At 40.2% G+C, this 18,650-nt stretch overlaps 1 protein-coding gene across 1 annotated transcript in view; it reads right to left on the bottom strand.

Moving 5' to 3' along the window:
- The window catches only part of rfc5.S (replication factor C subunit 5 S homeolog), a 28,246-nt gene extending 9,938 nt beyond the window's left edge, over positions 1–18,308 (bottom strand). Inside the window, 7 exon segments of the mRNA NM_001092057.1 lie at positions 3,848–3,929; positions 4,433–4,592; positions 5,011–5,084; positions 6,993–7,072; positions 9,117–9,253; positions 11,593–11,657; positions 18,083–18,308. Of these exon segments, the coding sequence (NP_001085526.1) occupies positions 3,848–3,929; positions 4,433–4,592; positions 5,011–5,084; positions 6,993–7,072; positions 9,117–9,253; positions 11,593–11,657; positions 18,083–18,132 (648 nt within the window). The 5' untranslated portion in view covers positions 18,133–18,308.
- Between the last annotated feature and the right edge of the window lie 342 nt (positions 18,309–18,650).

Here is an 18,650-nt window from a genome sequence, read left to right as displayed (position 1 = left end):
CAGTACTTGCATCGCCTTGTGTACTGTCGTGCTTTGACTGGACAGAAGATGTTGAACTTGATCTCTGATCCTGGCCTGCTTGTCCATGGGTAATGTTACAGTCTGTGTGATCGTATCGAATTCCAGGCCGAGGAATATCATCCTGTGACTGGGATCTGGGCTGGACTTCGACCAGTTGATGGTCCATCCGAAACTCTGGAGTAGCCGAACTGCTTGGTTTAGATGCTCCTTGGCCCTCGATTCTGAACTGGCCTTTAACAGGAGGTCGTCCAGATAGGGGGTCACGGAAATCCCCTGCAGTCTCAACGTTGCAGCTGTCACCGCCATCAACTTGGTGAAAACCCTGGGAGCGGACGACAATCCGAATGGGAGAGCCACAAATTGATAGTGTTTGTTCTGGAAGGCAAATCGTAGGTAGCGGTGATGGGGGGGCCAAATTGGAACATGCAGGTATGCGTCCCTTATGTCCAGGGACATCATCAGTTGCCCCTGTTCCATCCCTCGAATGACAGATCTCAACGTTTCCATCTTGAACCGTACTGATCGGATGAATTTGTTGAGACCCTTGAGGTCGAGCACAGGTCTGAGAGAACCGTCCCTCTTTGGTACTGTAAATAGGTTCGAGTAAAAACCGGAGAATCTCTCTTTGGTTGGTACTGGACTGATTACCCCGGATCGCTCCAACTTTTCTATACATTGTACAAAGGCTTGAGCCTTCTGAGCACAGTGGGGGACTCTGGACATGAGGAATCTTCCGGGTGGCGTGCTTGAGAAATCTAAATGATAACCCTCTGTCACTATTTCTGTGACCCATGCATCTGAAGAATGCTTCATCCATTCCTCCCGGAATCGAAGTAATTTGCCCCCTATCCAATCCAACGATTCCGGAGGTGATGCCCCGTCATGCTGAGGCGGGCTTCTCCCCTGAGGGTTTGTTGTGAGGCCTGTTGTTTTTCCAAGCGGGCCGGCCTTTCTCACCGACTTTGGCCCGAAAGTGGGACCTTTGTGGAGAATTGTTACGCCTTGAAAATCTGCCACTTTGGCCACGAAAAAATTTCCCCCTTCTATTTGAGGTAGATGCTCGGCCTCTGGTCTGTGGGAGAAAGGTACTCTTCCCCCCCGTCGCCTGGGAGATAATCTTCTCCAGTTCTTCTCCAAACAGACGATGTCCCTTGAACGGCAGAGAAGTGAGTGACTTTTTGGAACTAAGGTCCGCAGACCAATTTTTGAGCCATAATGTTCTGCGTGCTGCTACGGACAATGCTGAAGTCCGGGCAGTAATTTGTGAAGTATCAAGGGTTGTGTCACAAAGGTAACTAGATGCCTCAGCAATAGTCTGTACCGACGATAACAACTCCTGTCGGGGAACCCCGTCTAGAATGTCCTTGGCCAGCGACTCAGACCATGCCTGTATGGCTCTGGAGACCCACGCTGAAGCCAGGCAAGGGCGTAGAGCCGACCCTGCAGAGGTGTAAATTGCACGAAGGAACCCCTCTAGCCTTCTGTCAGAAGGGTCCTTAAATGCTGCTGCGTCAGTAACTGGTAATGTGGTGGACTTTGACAGTCTAGAAACTGGGGCATCAACTGATGGTGGATTAGACCAAGTATCAACTAGCTCTTTTGGAAAGGGATATGATTTAGAGAATTTTTTAGTCGCCTGAAACTTGTGTTCAGGGGAATTCCACTCATTCTGAACTAAACCTTGAAGTTGTTCATTTTCTGGGAAACATACAGCTGACTTATGTTGCCTCTTGAATAGGCTAGATGCCTCTCCTGTCTGTTTGGGCTTCTGGGATATATTAAGAACCTCAAGGACACCCTTAATAATCCCGTCTACATCATGAAAACTGTCACGATCCTTTCCCTCATCCTGATGTTCTTCCTCATCTGCGGATGAATAGTCAGAAGATCCAACCTCACCTTCAGAGTGAGAAGAGTGGAGCTCAGGGGAAGATTCGTCAGACACAGCAGAGTTGACAGTGTCCCCTCTTGCGTCGTTCACCCGTCTACGCTTGGCGCCAGTTTTATGGCTAAGCTGAACAAGAACCTTTCCAAGGTTATCTGCAATGGCAGGCAACCCTTGTAATGATGCCAGAGATTGAGATAATTGGACTGCCCAAAGAGGGGGAGGAGGCTCTGCTGCAGCTCCAGAGTCTAAATCCTGAGAAACCGTCTGCGGAGCAGTCATAGCCGACGCAGCTGAGAGGCCCCCATGAGCAGTAGTATCCCCCTGCTCCAAGGAGCAGGACCCACAAAGCGGCTCAGCCTGGCCCCCTGGAAACTTTTTCTGGCATTTTGAGCAAGCAAGGTATCTCACCTGTGCTGTTAAGGGCTTCTTCCCCCCTGCCCTTGTGAACAGTCCCACTGACCTACCTTCTGCCATAGAATAGGAAGGTAGAGAGAAAGGGGCACTGCCTAAATCACCTCCAGACTTTTTTAGACAGAAAGAGTAGCTGCCTGCTGCTCTCCCTTCGGATCTCCGTTCCAAAATGGCCGCTGGAACGCAAGTTGCGTTCCAACCCGTGCGCGCATGCGCACATGCGCTCAGTTTCGCGCCCAAGAAAATGGCCGCCGGCGAACAGAGGAAGTGGAACGCATTGCGTTCCACTTCATTGCGCAGATAGACGGACCCGTCCACCTCCCTCCAGAGTCAAGCCCAGAGTGCGCAATAGACGCAGAAGGAGCCGAGGAGCAGGCAGAGCAGGTGCTGGAGCGGGAGAGAGAGCAGGGGGGAGGGGGGGGGGAGAGGGGGGGGTGGGGGGGGGGCCCCAAACCATAAGGCAACGTTACTGCAGAATACAGGAGATGTGCCACTTACCCCCACACCGGCCAAACCTTCTGCCCTGAATCAGTCAGTGCAGGCAACGTCTGGGTGGTCGATATAGCAATAGCTAGAGAGTGACCCCGGTGCGTTTCACCTCGTAGAGGGCTTCCTATTAAAAGACAGGTAACCCTGCTTTCAGGCCTCACCCCGGGTATCAGCCATGGGCTGAACGTGGAATCACACGTCGGTCCAACCTCCCGGGAGCAGGACACTTAAAAAAAACTGAATAGGAAGGTACAGTGTAGGGGGTAAAGCCTGAAGGGCACGCCCCTTAATTAATTAATTTCAAGTGTCCTGCCTCCTGGAGGATGGAGCTTAACCCCATGATTCCCTGTGTCCCCCTAAGACGACAGAGAAACAGCATTTCTAGCCTTATTCTATTATAGACTTTACTAAGGCAGGGCCGTTTTTTTTTTATATATATATAATATATATATATATATATATGTATCTGGAGACTCATGCCTAAGGTGGCTGCTTTGGGAGGCAGTCCAATTTTTTCCTGAAAATTTTCTAGCACCCTCAGTCCACCTCCAGATACTTGTTGCAAAATCCAGTGGCAAATGACGGATGTCTGTGCATGCACCAATAAGAAAGAAAATGGGCTGGGTGAGGGAAGGAGAGAATCTTACCCTAAGGACCACTACAGCATTGAAGTTAAGTAATTGCTCCTTGAACTGAAATGGACTCATTTTAAATCAGCAGAAACAAACCTTAAAATATGCCTATTTGGGAAACAGCAAACATTCATAAGAGGCCTACTCCTTATGCAATAAAATACACCTAGTTTGCCCAGTAGCAGTAACCCAAAGCAACTAATAATGAGTTTACTTTTGAACAGGTGACCAGTAAATGATGTCTGCTGCCGGTTTCTATAGGTTACTGCTCCTGGGCAAATTTAAGTGCCTTTTATTACATAACCCCAAAATTCCCCCTTAACAGACAAGATACAAAGATGGGCACCACCATTATCTCTTGGGAAACTGATAAAATAAACTTTGACCCAACTGTATTAAATCTAACCTGTAAGATATTCAGTGATCTGCGCATGTCTCCATTGGACAATGTCACCAGGGCCTTCATTCCATCAGGACTGATGTCTACACTGCCAGCAGAAGAAGTGAATCAGATTAATTTGTTAATGGGATAAATTACATTTTCATTCGAGTTTAACCTGATTAATAATGCATTATTAATCTTCTGCGTGCATGAAGACATGTATTTTTTTTAACTTCCAATCATGTAACTGTATCTCTAACACAGATGATTATTCAAAGTTGTCAGGCAAGATTAAACATTTTCAGTAACAGGGAAAGTAATTGTTTTAGGACACTACAGCCTGAACATTTGATGGTAAAACCTAGCCATATACAGACACTATTCATCTGAAAGCACTGGACTGCCTCAATGGCTTGAAATAGAATGTTTCCAAAAATGTACTGGCTGATGATTAGGTCAGTCAAGGTATGTGGCCCTCAATAGGAAAGTATTTTATGCTAAGATGTTTCCCCCGCCCAATATTTCTGAAAAATGTTTGAATCACTAGGAAGAGCCCAGCTAAAGTGGAATGGCTTCATTGTCAATACATTCTCAAACTGCCAAGCTTACTGTTCTTCCTTTACGACATGCTCAAGTCTGGGAATCATCATTTCGGAACTCAGAGGTCCAAAACGGAATCTGGTGCATCTGGACTGCAGGGCTGGTATGATCTTCGAGAGATAATTGCAGATCAGGCAGAACCGTGTGTTCTCTGTAAATTTCTCGATTACTGAGTTGGGAAGAGAAAGAAAAACACACGCTGCCAATAAGTTTTCTGGAACGAATTATTTCCTGTGCACATACTTTTTATGTAAGCCAAGTCTTTATATAACAAGCCAATGGAACATTCTCTCGGTTACTATAAAAACCGTAGATGTAAACATTACAAATTAAGAAGGCTAGATCAGAAATTCCAAATATTATTTAGCTAAAAAAAAAATATTATAGTGGCAAATGCCACTGGCAGATCTGTCATATAAATATTTGCGTGGCACCAATATTTGTACCAGATCCAGTATAAGTAGACAGACTGAATAAATAAAACTATTATGGCATGGCAGATTGTTATGTCTATCTAGAATAGACGGAAAGCCTGGCAGTGTGTAGTGATTCAAGGCATATGGTATTGAAACTGGGAGCCATTTTACCTCTTCTCAGAGCATTCTGTGCATCTTGAGTCATTGCGTCTGCTTCATCCAAGATCACAAGCTTGAAGCCTTTTCTGTTTAAGTGGAAGATGTATTTTAGATAGAATATTCTACAGTCTTAATTGCTTTTATTACATTACAGCCCAGGTGCATTTCTTCTAACATTCCCCTGTACAATATAACATATGTGGCACTGAACTATACTTATTTGTCCCTTCTTATAGAGCTATGCTGATAGTATGGATGCCAAATAATTCCTTTATCAGTATTGTGCAAAATGTTGACACTCTATAAATACATGTCAATAATAATAATACAATGGTATTTCTATGACACCTAAGAAATACACTTGAAAAAACGGTTTCCAGTACTAATTTTGAATTAGCCAGAGACTTTAAGGGAGGCCAAATGGGACAGAAACTGTTCAGTGAGTTTGTAATTGATCCTCAACATCCAGCTCCGATTCAAAAGCAAACAGCTACGACCCATGTGGCCCTCCCTCAAGTCACTGATTGGTTCCTGCCTGGTAACCAATCAGTGGAAACCAAGGGAGATGCAAAGCAGGAAGATGTATTCTGGCTATTATGTTACACATCCAGTCACTCTAACTAACCATATTAGAAATATTTGCCACAGCCTATTTACCCAGTTTTTAATTTTACACTGAATACTTGGTCATATTATACTCCTCCAAAATGGTATGGACCATAAAAAATCAACCACAAACCATAAAGTGCACAATACTCCCATTACTGCGGGTCAAGTATATAAAAAATGGCAGGTGAGGCACTAGGAGGTCACAGGCTATAGTTCAGCTCGCATTCATACAAGGCCCGCAAACTTTATGTGGTAGTCAACCCGAACCCCGCCTGACAGGCTTTGGGTCAGCCCACACATCATGAACTCCCATTAATGAACTTGCCTTGACAGCATAGTTGATTCTAGCCCCTTTTTTCTACAGATAAATGAGCTCCTTGTGTGTTAAACAAATAATATATGCTTCCACTCACAGATAATTGAAGAGCTTTTTCCACTTAAACATCCGATGGTTTATTGTCCTTTCCAAACCAGTATCAAAAGTGATGAGACAGTAAGCTCTGCTACATACCAAACTGTAATCACATGACAGCACACACTTTGCTTTCCAAATGTATTGAATATATCTACTTCACCGCCCCAATTTGATACCAACGGGGTACACATTTGTTGTTGCCTCCTGTAATTATATCCAACCAGCAAGCAAAATTTATAGACTCAAATCAAATCAAAACCCTTCTCGTTAGCATGAACAAAAAAATAAATATATTTGACCAGGAGACCACGGTTGTCAGAAGTATGGGCAGCAAGCAGTCCATTTGCTCAGGTCTCCTTATGTGCTTATCTCTGATCTACACTACAATACACGCAATTTGGTCCAGTGCTAATGGAAGGCCTTTAGGGTGGTGGCAGATGGGGAGATTACTCGCCCAGCGACAATCTGCTCTACTTCGGACAACTAATCTCCCCAAATCTGCTCTACTTCGGGCAATTAATTTCCCCAAAATGGCGGCAGGATGGCATACATCGATTTGGATTTCCAAAGTTTCCTCGTGAGGCAACATCGTAAATCTGAATGGATTCGTATTCCATCCCGCTGGCGATTTGTATTCTTTCCGGCAGGATGGCATTTCAGGGAGATTAGTCGCATGAAGTAGAGGAGATTTGTCGCTGGCCGACTAATCTCCCTGTCTATTATTATTATCAACATGTATTTATATAGTCTGCCACCACCCTTAACATTCAATGAGATAACTGTAAGAAGCAGATACTGGCCTCAGAAACGCATGGCAGAGGAATAAATTCAACCCTAACTGATAATGTACTTTTGACAAAAGGGACATCAAGCCCACCTGTCCTCCCACCTGAAGGCAGAAACGTATCAACGACTCGCACAGAGGAATTGCTTTGATGTCAAAAGTTCTACCCCGGTATTTACCACTTACTTAAATATGGTTCTGGTACTTGCGAAGCTTAGAACTGGTCCTCTGACAATATCTATGCCCCGATCATCTGAAGCATTCAACTAGATAAAGAAAGAAATTGTAATCAACTGTCAAGTAGAAACCATTATGCAGACAACACTGTGCTAACAACTCATCCTAATTTATTGCTGATCAGTAAGATACCAAAATGGCTTTAAATAAACCTACCCAGTGCCTAATTCATGCCCTAAAAAGGAACCTCACTGATCTGACCAGGGCATGTGGGGGTTGGGTCGAGGCCAACAATCAGTAGGCTGGAAGACAGATGTAAGCAGAGAGCCAGCCTATGGGGTATTTGCACTGACTCCCATAGCCTGGTATCACTTCCCGTTTAAATCGAGGGTGTTAAAATTATGGTTTAAGACATGTTCAGTAAACTGAAGGAAAGGTAACAAATATACCCAAATGTTTAATAATACTTTTAATATATGAAATATAAATATTTTAAAATATCTTCACATTGCCGGTCAATAAGATACAATATATTGCAAGCTCAAACAATGAAAGGTCACTAGCATATAACTTTTAAGTATGTTATAGAAAGCATTTATTTGCCTTCTGAATATTTTATTTTAATATTCTGCCAATCTCTTTTGAACAATGTTATCTACATAAAGGAATCGTAACTGTAAAACTGAAAGTGTATCAAAGTAATTAAAATATAATGTACTGTTGCTATGCACTGGTACAACTGGCGTGTTTGCTTCAGAAACGACTGTGTAGCCATGGGGGCAGCCATTCAAAGCTGAAAAGGTACAGGATACACCGCAAATAACAGATAAGTTCTGAAGAATCCCATTGTATTCTACAGAGGTTTTTTGTTATCTACTGTGTGTCCTGTGCTTGAATGGATGCCCCTCAGCAGTTTGCTTCAGAAACACTGCTATAGTTTATATAAACAAACACAGCAGTTTTACCAGTGCAGGGTAACAGTACATTATATTGTCATTCCTTTAAAACACTTTCAATTTTAGATTTTACTGTTCCTTTAAGGCAGATGTTCCCAAACTGGCAGACTTCTTCCTCAGGGGGCCCAAAGCAGTGAATAGGAGGTTCCAGTCTGGTAGTCAATTAGAGATTTGGAGTTAATGTTTATTTGATCTCCAATATATTCCTGGAAGCACAAAATAAGGTGAAACAGGGCGAGATTTTAGGGAAGCACTTATTCGTGGAACCATATAAGGCTGATTAATATAAATGGTGGAATGTAATATGTCGCAAAGAGCAAAACAATTCGCACCAATAAGAATAAAAATCCACATCTCACAATGTAATATTGTTCCTTGGACTGTTCTTACATTGCGAATTTTAATTGCGCACTCTTAAGAAATGCTTGAAGGTCTCAATCTTTTGGAGCAAACATAACGACTTTCAGTAAGTAAGAGGTTTTGTTACATTCACTGCGCATTGACGCAAACTATAAAATTCGCAAACCTTCTTCCCCTTTTGGAAGTGGTGGCTAAACAGTTTCTGGGTTTGCAAAAGCTATATTAAATTCTGACATCCATACCACTACTTGGAGGTTAGTTTGAATCAAAGGTATATTGACGTTTTTGATTATTGATGCTTTTAGATGAAAATGTAACAGTGATGGTTTATCATTTAATTATTCCAAAAGCATTTATTACAGAGGATAAACAGAATAGTATAGTTAGTTAAACCATCCATAAAATCATTTCAGAGCAGTCTCATACCAATTGTTGGGTTGGCTTCAAGCTGAATTTTGACTAATGGTACAGGTATAGGATCAGTTATCCAGAAACCCATTATCCAGAATTTACAGAAAATTACAGAAAGGCTGTCCCATAGTCTTTATTCTAATCAAATAATCCACTTTTTAAAAAAATAAATTACTTTTTCCTCTGTAACAATAAAAAGTACCTAGTACTTTATCCAAACAAAGATATAATTAATCTTTATTGGAAGCAAAACCAGTTTATTGTTTGTATAAGGTATAAAGATACAAATTGAGGAAGGATCAGTTATCGGGAAAACCCCAAGTCCCGAGCATTCTGGATAACAGGTCCCATACCTGTATTCCATTAAAAAAGAGAAATACATAAAATTCTGCCATGAATAAAATACCTCTAAAACCATAGAATTGAACTCTCGATCTTTGTAAAGCTGCTTTGCGCAGGCAAGAATTGTAGAGGTCTTCCCAGTCCCAGGCGGTCCATAGAATAAAAGGTGAGGGAGTTTGTCTTCACTGATAAATCTCTGAACTTGGAGAGGAAAGTAATTGTTGAAAGTTAGTACTTAAAGGTAAAGTATACCCTCAAATGAGTGTGACGGTTAGAGCTGCTTGGATGCCATTAGAAAGCATCGATCCGGAAGATGTAATCTTAAAGGGATACTGTCATGGGAAAAAACATTTTTTTCAAAATGAATCAGTTAATAGTGCTGCTCCAGCAGAATTCTGCACTGAAATCCATTTCTCAAAAGAGCAAACCGATATTTTTTTTTTATTCAATTTTGAAATCTGACATGGGGCTAGACATTTTGTCATTTTCCCAGCTGCCCCTGGTCATGTGACTTGTGCCTGCACTTTAGGAGAGAAATGCTTTCTGGCAGGCTGCTGTTTTCCTTCTCAATGTTACTGAATGTGTCTCAGTGGGACATGGGTTTTTACTATTGAGTGTTGTTCTCAGATCTACCAGGCAGCTGTTATCTGGTTACGTTCCCATTGTTCTTTTGTTTGGCTGCTGGGGTGGACAGTGGAGGGGGTGATATCACTCTAACTTGCAGTACAGCAGTAAAGAGAGTGATTGAAGTTTATCAGAGCACAAGTCACATGACTTGGGGCAGATGGGAAATTGACAATACTGTGTGTCTAGCCCCATGTCAGATTTCAAAATTGAATATAAAAAATTCTGTTTGCTCTTTTGAGAAATGGATTTCAGTGCAGAATTCTGCTGGAGCAGCACTATTAACTGATTCATTTTGAAAAATGTTTTTTCCCCATGACAGTATCCCTTTAACGCTTTAGTTGCACAATAACCACCAGTTACAATTTTGTACAAGCTGTCTGTGATTGCCTGGGAACTAGCAATAGGGATTAGGCCACAATTTACTTAGGTGCCTCTGAGAGGACAAAGTGGTAGTTTCACATTCCTTTGGCATATCGGTCGGACTTGCTTTAGTTATTTTTCTGTCAATGGTGGTCTTAAACATTGGATAGCATCGGCTCCAACTTGCACTATTACAACCAGGGTCACACTTTCCCTTTCACCGCCGTATATACCCTGGACAAAAAAGTTTATAATTATAAGGGTTGTATGGTTGGGTTCTTGGATCTGAGGAGGTCCAATCTTTTTTGCTACAATTAAGCAGGGTCCCCCACGAAATAATACAGATCAGCGCACTACTTATTTTTAATTGTTTTTAACCCATGAACTAGGTGCTCTCTTTCTTTAATATGATAAATTAAATGTTATGTTTTAACTGCTGCTGCTGAAATATGAATTTTTTTGGGAATCACTGAGATGAATTATATAAGGCAACGTATGCACTAAAGCACTTTATATGTAAGTTACTAATTTATTGCAATTGAAACACTATGAACTGTGTGATAATCACCAATCAACTTTGTATATGCACAATTTACTTAATATACTTTCTCTAATTATTTCTTTATCACGGCATATGGATGGTGCGATGTATTATAACTTCTCATATTTCTCTAGAGGAGTTGTCTGCACATCCATTGTCAGTTGATAAATAGCATTATATAAATTTTACCCCCAAATGAATACATAAGCATCATACATCATATTAAGTGGCATTTTAAGGAATCTGGAATATATATTTAAGTAAATATTTTTTGTGTGCACCGTGAAACGTACTATCCCAGGGGGCGGCCCTTATTTTTTAAAATGCCTATTTCTAATTATCCAATGGCACATACTACTAAAAAAATATATTGTTATGAAAATGGTGTATTTACATGAAGCAGGGTTTTACATATGAGCTGTTTTATATATTATATTTTTATAGAGACCTACATTTTTGGAGGGTATAAGTTTTCCTTTAACAAAAAATATACATGTTTCTGCTTAGTTAACCAGTACCTGCTCCTTGCAAACCTTAAATTATGAATTTGTTGAGCTTTGTTGCGTGGTGCATTCCCCACATGAAATGTATGCATTGATTGGTTCAGTTTCCTTTGGGTGTGAACCTATGTGAATTGAAACTAATGCTGAAAGCAAGAGTGTTATTCTACCTTTAGCTTCCCATCCCTTGTCATGTCATTGGGTACAGACCTGAAGAACTCACACAAGTAATACACAATGCAAGTGCAGAAGGATATGCTTATGGCTATATATTCTAAAAGACAGGGATGATTGCCACAGCAAGCAAATTACTAATACAACACTCATTATACAGTATATAAAAAATAAGAATTCTATATAAAGAGCGGTTACGAGTGACACTCCAAATCACCAAAGGGGGGGGATTAAATGTATATATAACTTTAGGCTAGCTACTGATAATATTGTTTTAAAATTTACAGCAATCTTTCAATTAGTAACCGTGGTTTTAGTCAACCTAGCTCCCAACTTACTTGTGCTCAATATGTCTTGATGGGAGATCAGTTCATCAAGTGTCTGTGGCCGATATTTCTCAACCCTGATAAAGTTACAAATAAAGAAATGCTGTTTAAACTGTGCAGGTAGCAATTTTCTTTCTTCCTTAAGGTCACCCAATTTTCTCTCTACAATTTGGTGGTGGTGAGGGTGGTTGAGTCCTCTACTAAAGTCTACAGTTGCAATTACACAAAAAAAAAAAAAAAAAAAAAAAAAAAAAAAAAGCAGGAATAGTGTTCTGTTCGACATCCAGTTACTCCAGGCTTTATACATTACATTTTTATTTATTTTTTTTCATACTAACTATATTAGAAAGATTTTTTGCACAGCCTATCCCATTTACCCAGTTTTTAATTTTTATACTTAACAATTCCTTTAAAAGTTATTTGTAAATGTAGTTGCTATTGAAATCAGCATTTGCTTAAAGGTGAACTCCGGCTTCCAAACCAAAATTTGATAAAAAGGCCCACACAACACAGAAACCCCTAATATACCCATCACAGTTACCCGTAATATACCCATCACAGTTACCCGTTTCTTCAAAAAGTATAAATAAATGCCATTTTCTATGCTGAAATCTAGCTGGTTAACAGTTCTTCTCTTTCTGCATCATTTGAAATCCTGGCAGGGAAGGAGGGACTAAACACTGATGTTACAAATTGTAACAACTTCTTCACAGCTTACAGACAACATGCAGGAACTACATAACCCACAATGCATTGCACTATGGTGTTCTGTTCCTTATTGAAATCACGTGTGCAGGGAATTGTGGGGTTTGGAGGATGCAGGCTGAGGACAGATTAGTGCTGATACAAAGCAACAGTAGTCAGACAGATCAGCAGAAGAGCAGGGGGCTAGGCTTAGGGAACTGTCAGAAACCATTACAAATCATGAAAAGTCTGCATATTTTTTAATTGATATATATGGCAAAGTTGCTTGAAATTATGTTTACTTTTCAAAAAGCTTAAGTTATGGTTTTGTGGAGTTCCCCTTTAAGTCCTGGTTGTTACTTTTTAAACAATGTTGCAAAGCTCTGTCAATCTGTTGGCTTGTTTTACATAGTTTCAAAAGCCAGAGCCACCAGGGCAGAGAATGGAAAAGGACAGACAATCACAGCTTTCAATTGCAATAGCAATATTAATAACTTAAAAACCATCCTCATCCTCCCTGGCCCCAGTTGCTACATGACAGGCTGCAGTGTTAATAGAACTAAAGGCAAGACTCCCCTACTAATTACTGATCTGCGCCTGTGGAGGAAACCACCCTACAACACTATTACCACTCAGAGACAGTTTGGTTCTGGGCACCCAAAAATATCAAATATATTAATATATATTCGCACAGCCTACATAAGAATATATTTGGGCTGGGGGAAGACCACTGGGAAGAAATAACCGACAATCTCTACCAGTTTGATTTGCTCGAGAGATAGACTGATCCAGCACAAGTTCCTCTTGCAAACATACCTCACTCCTAACAGACCTTATCGTATGGATTGAATACCCTCCCTGACATGTTAAAGGTGTGGGGAGGAGGATGGGTCCCTACTGGCATATGATGTCCCATCATCAGTAGATACTGATGTAGAAGCCTGGTCATACACCCCCCCTCCCAATCCACCATTAAAAAATATGTCTCCTGGGCTTGGCAGACCAACTTCTCCTCACGAGTGGTACAATCTTGCTTATATTTTACCAGGAAACGGATAATTATACGCTGGATGGCTCACCCGCCCCTCCCAAAAGAGCAGTGTGGCTAGAATATTTTAATGGCTGCCCCCATTGCCACACAGCAGCTTATTTTTATAAACAATAGTAGTGTTTCTGTAGGAAACAAAGCAGTTTTACCAGTGCAGGGTAACACTATTATATTTTTATTACTTCCAGACACTTGTATTTTTTTTATGTTACTGTTCCTTTAAACTGCACAGGGTCAACCTAACAAGTTTAATAAGGTATGGGAAACTTGGGCGGAAACACAATGTTATTGCATGATGATTACTTCACTAAATAATGCTGTATCCCCCCCCCCCCCTTTCCTTATGTATTGTCTCCTTCTTGGCTTAAAAAAATTAAATTAATAAAGTTATCAATGTGTATTGCAAAGTTGCTTAGAAGTATATTTTCTTTTATTAGTCAAAAAATATATATTTTTTTATTTTTACATGACAGGCCTATAAAAGGAACAGGTTCCCCTATCATGGTCATGGAGCATTTGCTACACAATTGCATTAATTTTTCTATAATTGTATATTTTACAGACCAAATGATGTGCTGTTCATAAAGAAGACCTATAAAAGAAAATATGTCACCAACAAACAACCCCAACATAATGCATCCTGTGTAAACCATAAGACATGTGATTACAACCCATTTTTTTTTTTAAATAAAAAGGGTGATGTAGAATAATGAGGAATACAGCACAATAATGCAGAACGGGTCACCACTGATGAAATACAAGTCCCAGTCCACTGCCATCACAGCCTATGCCAGCATGGGATAGTTTATCAGAATTACAAAACGTTTGCCTGAGGTGTTGCTGCACCAAACTAGAGTAGAATATTTCGCAGCTCCTCTCCTAAATCCTGGCTATTTTGTATTAATTAATCTTAATTAATTTAGATGCATTATATACATTAATATCCAATATGCAATGTGGCAGGATGCTTTTATGTAGCCAGCTAATGTAGTTAGCATTTCTACCTTGCAGCACCGGAGCTTGATTCTAACCTGGACACTATCTGAAAGGGGTCTGTATATTCTTGTCCGAGTAGTGTTTCCTCCTGTGCTCTAAAACTGAACATTGCATTAGACATTCCCAATAAAATTCACACAAACTCCACTGGGACATGGAAGTAAAAGATAAATACACACTAAAAAAAGCCCTATGTGAATGTCAGTGCTATTTATAAATGAATAATTTACCCTAAACAAATACATTATTTACCCTACTACTGCAGTCATTTGTTCAACCTGTCTTAAATATAGGTATGAGGCCTGTTATGCAGAATGCTTGGAACCAAGGGTTTTCTGGATAAGGGATATCTTATGTAATTTGGATCACCATACTTTCTCTGCTAAAAACCATTTAAACATTAAATAAAGCCAGTAGGATTGTTTTGCATCCAGTAAGGATTAATTATATCTTAGTTTGGATCAAGTAAAGGTAGTATTTTTTATTACAACGTATAAGGAAATAATTTTTAAAAATGTGAAATACTTTTTTTTTTTTAAAAAAAGGAGTCTATGGGAGATGACCTTCCAACAATTTGGAGATTTCTGGATAACAGGTTTCTGGATAATGGATCCTATACGTGTACATGCATGGTATTCTATTTAACAGTCACACGTGTGAAATCAAAACTCTGTCTGGTTAGCAATTATGCAAGACAGCGCAGGTTTTTACCTAGCCATGTATCGGCTTCTACAGATCATAAAAGGATGACATTTATTCATAATGAACACTATTACAACTTTTTATTCTCTAAAATAGAGTGTAAGGGTCAATGTGAAAATTAAGTAAAAGTTCCCTTTCACAATACACTAGTTGTGATTCAACAGCTACAAGACCACAAGACCATGGGCATTCCCAATCCCAAAGAATAACGATTTTTGTGTCAAGAAAGAAATACTGGAAATTGCATGCAAATATCCAACAGTATATCCTTGTTACAATCTTCAATATACCGTATATACTCGAGTATAAGCCGAGTTTTTCAGCCCCCAAAATATGCTGAAAAACTCTACCTCGGCTTATACTCGGGTCAAGCGCAAAAACGGTTGCTGGCGCCTAAGAATAGTCGCCGGCATCCAAGAATAGTCTCCAAGAATATTCGCCGGCGTCCAAGAATGGTCGCCGGCATCCAAAAACGAGATGCCGGCACCTCCAATGGGAGCAGAAACCCTCAATTTTTTGATTGAAACTTACCAGAAGCTGCTGCATTTCTCACCCTAGGCTTATACTCGAGTCAATAAGCTTTCCCAGTTTTTGGAGGTAAAATCAGGTACCTTGGCTTATACTCGAGTATATACGGTAAGATCTGTTTTTAGAATCTGCAAATGCATTTATTGTCTGCATCCCTTTTAGTTCTGCCGTTACACGATATTGGTCCTTTATGAATTTATATTCCAAGGATAAGAAAGGGATGAGTAACCTCCCGTGTCACATGACAGACCTGAGACTTTTAGCCTCTAATCTACCAAGCAGTGATCTATTCTATCATATAAACTGTATTCCTGCAATTAAATAGCTGTAAGCCCCAGAACTAGTAGCATTACTTAAATCCGCACCCTACATTTGGTGGAGGCTGTATATTTGTATAGCAGACAAGCAGCACGGACAGATTGTCATTACATGTAGAAGTAATAAGACGCCTTTAAAGAAGAGCTTACAATCTAAGTGGGTAAGTAACATAAAGGTCCATAACAATTTCTGCTATTCACTATGGTGAAGTGGAGCATGTAAATAACTGATTCCAGTACAAACAAAATCTAAAAAAAAATAACTGCCTTTTACACAAATTCTGCATGTAGAGAGACAGGATTTCTGGTGATTTTAATAGAGTGAGCTCTAATACATCTTCTAGGCAAAAGGAGCCCCCTATAACATATATTGGATCTAACTGTCAATGATTATCTGACACCCAACTGCTGCAAGAAGACAGAATGAAGAGAATCAGATGCTGAGAGAGGAATAGTGAAGATAAACTTGATTATTTCTGAAACAGTACAGAATTTTTTAATTGCTTGTATTTAGAAAGTTTATTTCAGTATATAAAGGTTATATTAAATTTAAATGTTTGCGATAGCTCCTCCTTAACATCTCAGATATCCACCTCCATTCTCTCAGTTTCTTACTTTAAGCCCCTATGCCAGGGGTGCCCAAAAGGTAGAAAGGGATCTAGTAGTAGACCTTTAGCTGGTGATCAGTAGATCTTCAGACAATGTCAAGAAACAGCCTGACTAAATCACCCTTCGGTTTCATTCAGATATATTATGTTAAGGTTACATAAGAAATTGTTGTTTATTAAATATTAAAGGGGAACTCCGGCTTCCAAACCAAAATGTGATAAAGAGGGCCACATAACACAGAAACCCCTAATATACCCATCACAGATACCGGTTTCTTCAATAAGTATGAATAAATGTAATTTTCTATGCTGCAATCTAGCGGTTTAAAGGACAAGTAAAATATATATATTTTTTTTAAATTCGGTTCTACTTAACGAAAAAAAAAACACCAAAGGGTTTTTACTTTAAAGTCTTTATTAAGAAATTACATACCGATTCTCTGCTTGTGCTCCTCTTTATAGAAACGGTGACGATCCATAGTGCGGCGCTCGATTTCTCCTCCTTGGCTATCTCCTATAGAAGGCAGCGAGGAAAAAAAATCGAGCGCCACACAATGGATCGTCGCCCTGTCGCCGTTTCAGAAGAGGAGCGCAAGCAGAGAATCGGTAAGTAATTTTTTTATTAAAAAAACTTTGTGAATTAAAAGTTAAAACTGTCTTGGTGGGTTTTTTTTTTCGTTTGGTAGAAATTAATTTTTTTTTAAAAAAAAATTTGTTACTGGTCTTTTAACATTTCTTCTCTTTCTGCATCAAGGAGGGACTTAACACTGATGTTACAAATTGTAACAACTTCTCCACAGCTTACACACAGCATGCAAGAACTACATAACCCACAATGCATTGCACTGTGACGTTCTGTTCCTTATTGAAATCACGTGTGCAGGGAATTGTGGGGTTTGGAGGATGCAGGCTAAGGGCTGCTGATACAAAATAACAGTAGTCAGTCAGCTCAGCAAAGTAGTTAGACAGATCAGCGGGAGAGCAGGGGGCTAGGCTTAGGGAACTGTCAGAAACCATTAAAAATCTGCATATTTTTTAACTGATGTATATTGCAAAGTTGCTTGAAATTATGTTTACTTTTCATAAAGCTTGTTTTTTTTTTTTTTTGCAGAGTTCCCCTTTCATTTTCCCATAATTCATTTATATCAAAGGTATAAACCAATATTTAAGTCATATTTTCCATGGAGCAGAATGCTAACAAAGTTTTTATGGATATAGATCATAATGGAAAATCATAACTAAGAGTAGAGCTCATATTAGTAAAGTATGGGCACTCTTGCCCTACGCTGTAACTTCTATATTGTACAAAACACAGTGCGTGGCCCTCAACCACCTCCCAAAACTATAATGTACCTGCTGCCTGGGACTATTGTGTGTGTTATGTGTAAGTGTTATGTGTAAGTGTTATGTGTAAGTAAGCACAAGCAAGTATCAGCCCTGATCAGGGAAATATGGCACAAGCTGTTGGAATGCAGCAGTTCTGCATAGACAGACAATAATAATAATAATAGCAACTGGGGAGGGGAGGAGCCAGTGGCACATAGAAGAAGGCATCCAGCACGTGCCAGTGCAGAAAGACACACACACACCGGTCACACAAGCTTACACACTAGTCTTACCATGGCAAATTCCTACTCTGGCCGGACGGCCCCTTATTTTCGGACACCATGATGACGCAACTAAAAATGCACGTAGAGCCAATTTATAGCCAAAGATTCCCGAGGCATTTAGGCACCATAAGTTGCTATCGCGCAGAGGAGCAGAAAACTCGCGCCTAAACTGTAGTGGTCGGAAGATGAAAGAGATGTTACAATCCAGTGACCAATCTGTGGAAGGGGTGTGACGTCACCTCGGGTAGTGATTGGCTTAGAGCATCAGACGGCGCATAAGAAAGTGATGAGTGACCTCTCGTGTCACGTGACAGTCATGAGTCCGGAAGTGGGGTTGCGTCTAAGAGAAAACGATGAAGAAGAGAGCTGCAGTATTGAAGGTGGAGTTGCGGGCACAATACGCTTTTGGAACCAATGAGGGTTCTAAATGCGGATGAAAGTAAAATCATTTATAGCCAGAGCTGTACTTACCATTGTAGGCATCTGAGGGGTCGTGGCTAAAGCGGAATCTTGAGGGCTACCACTTTGGTGAATCAAGAAAAAAAGTCTCACCAGCCCACCACTGGATATTTGTAGC

Source organism: Xenopus laevis, chromosome 1S (genome assembly GCF_017654675.1).
Source record: "Xenopus laevis strain J_2021 chromosome 1S, Xenopus_laevis_v10.1, whole genome shotgun sequence".
Taxonomy (NCBI): Eukaryota; Metazoa; Chordata; class Amphibia; order Anura; family Pipidae; genus Xenopus; species Xenopus laevis.
This window is presented reverse-complemented; position numbering and strand designations above follow the sequence as displayed.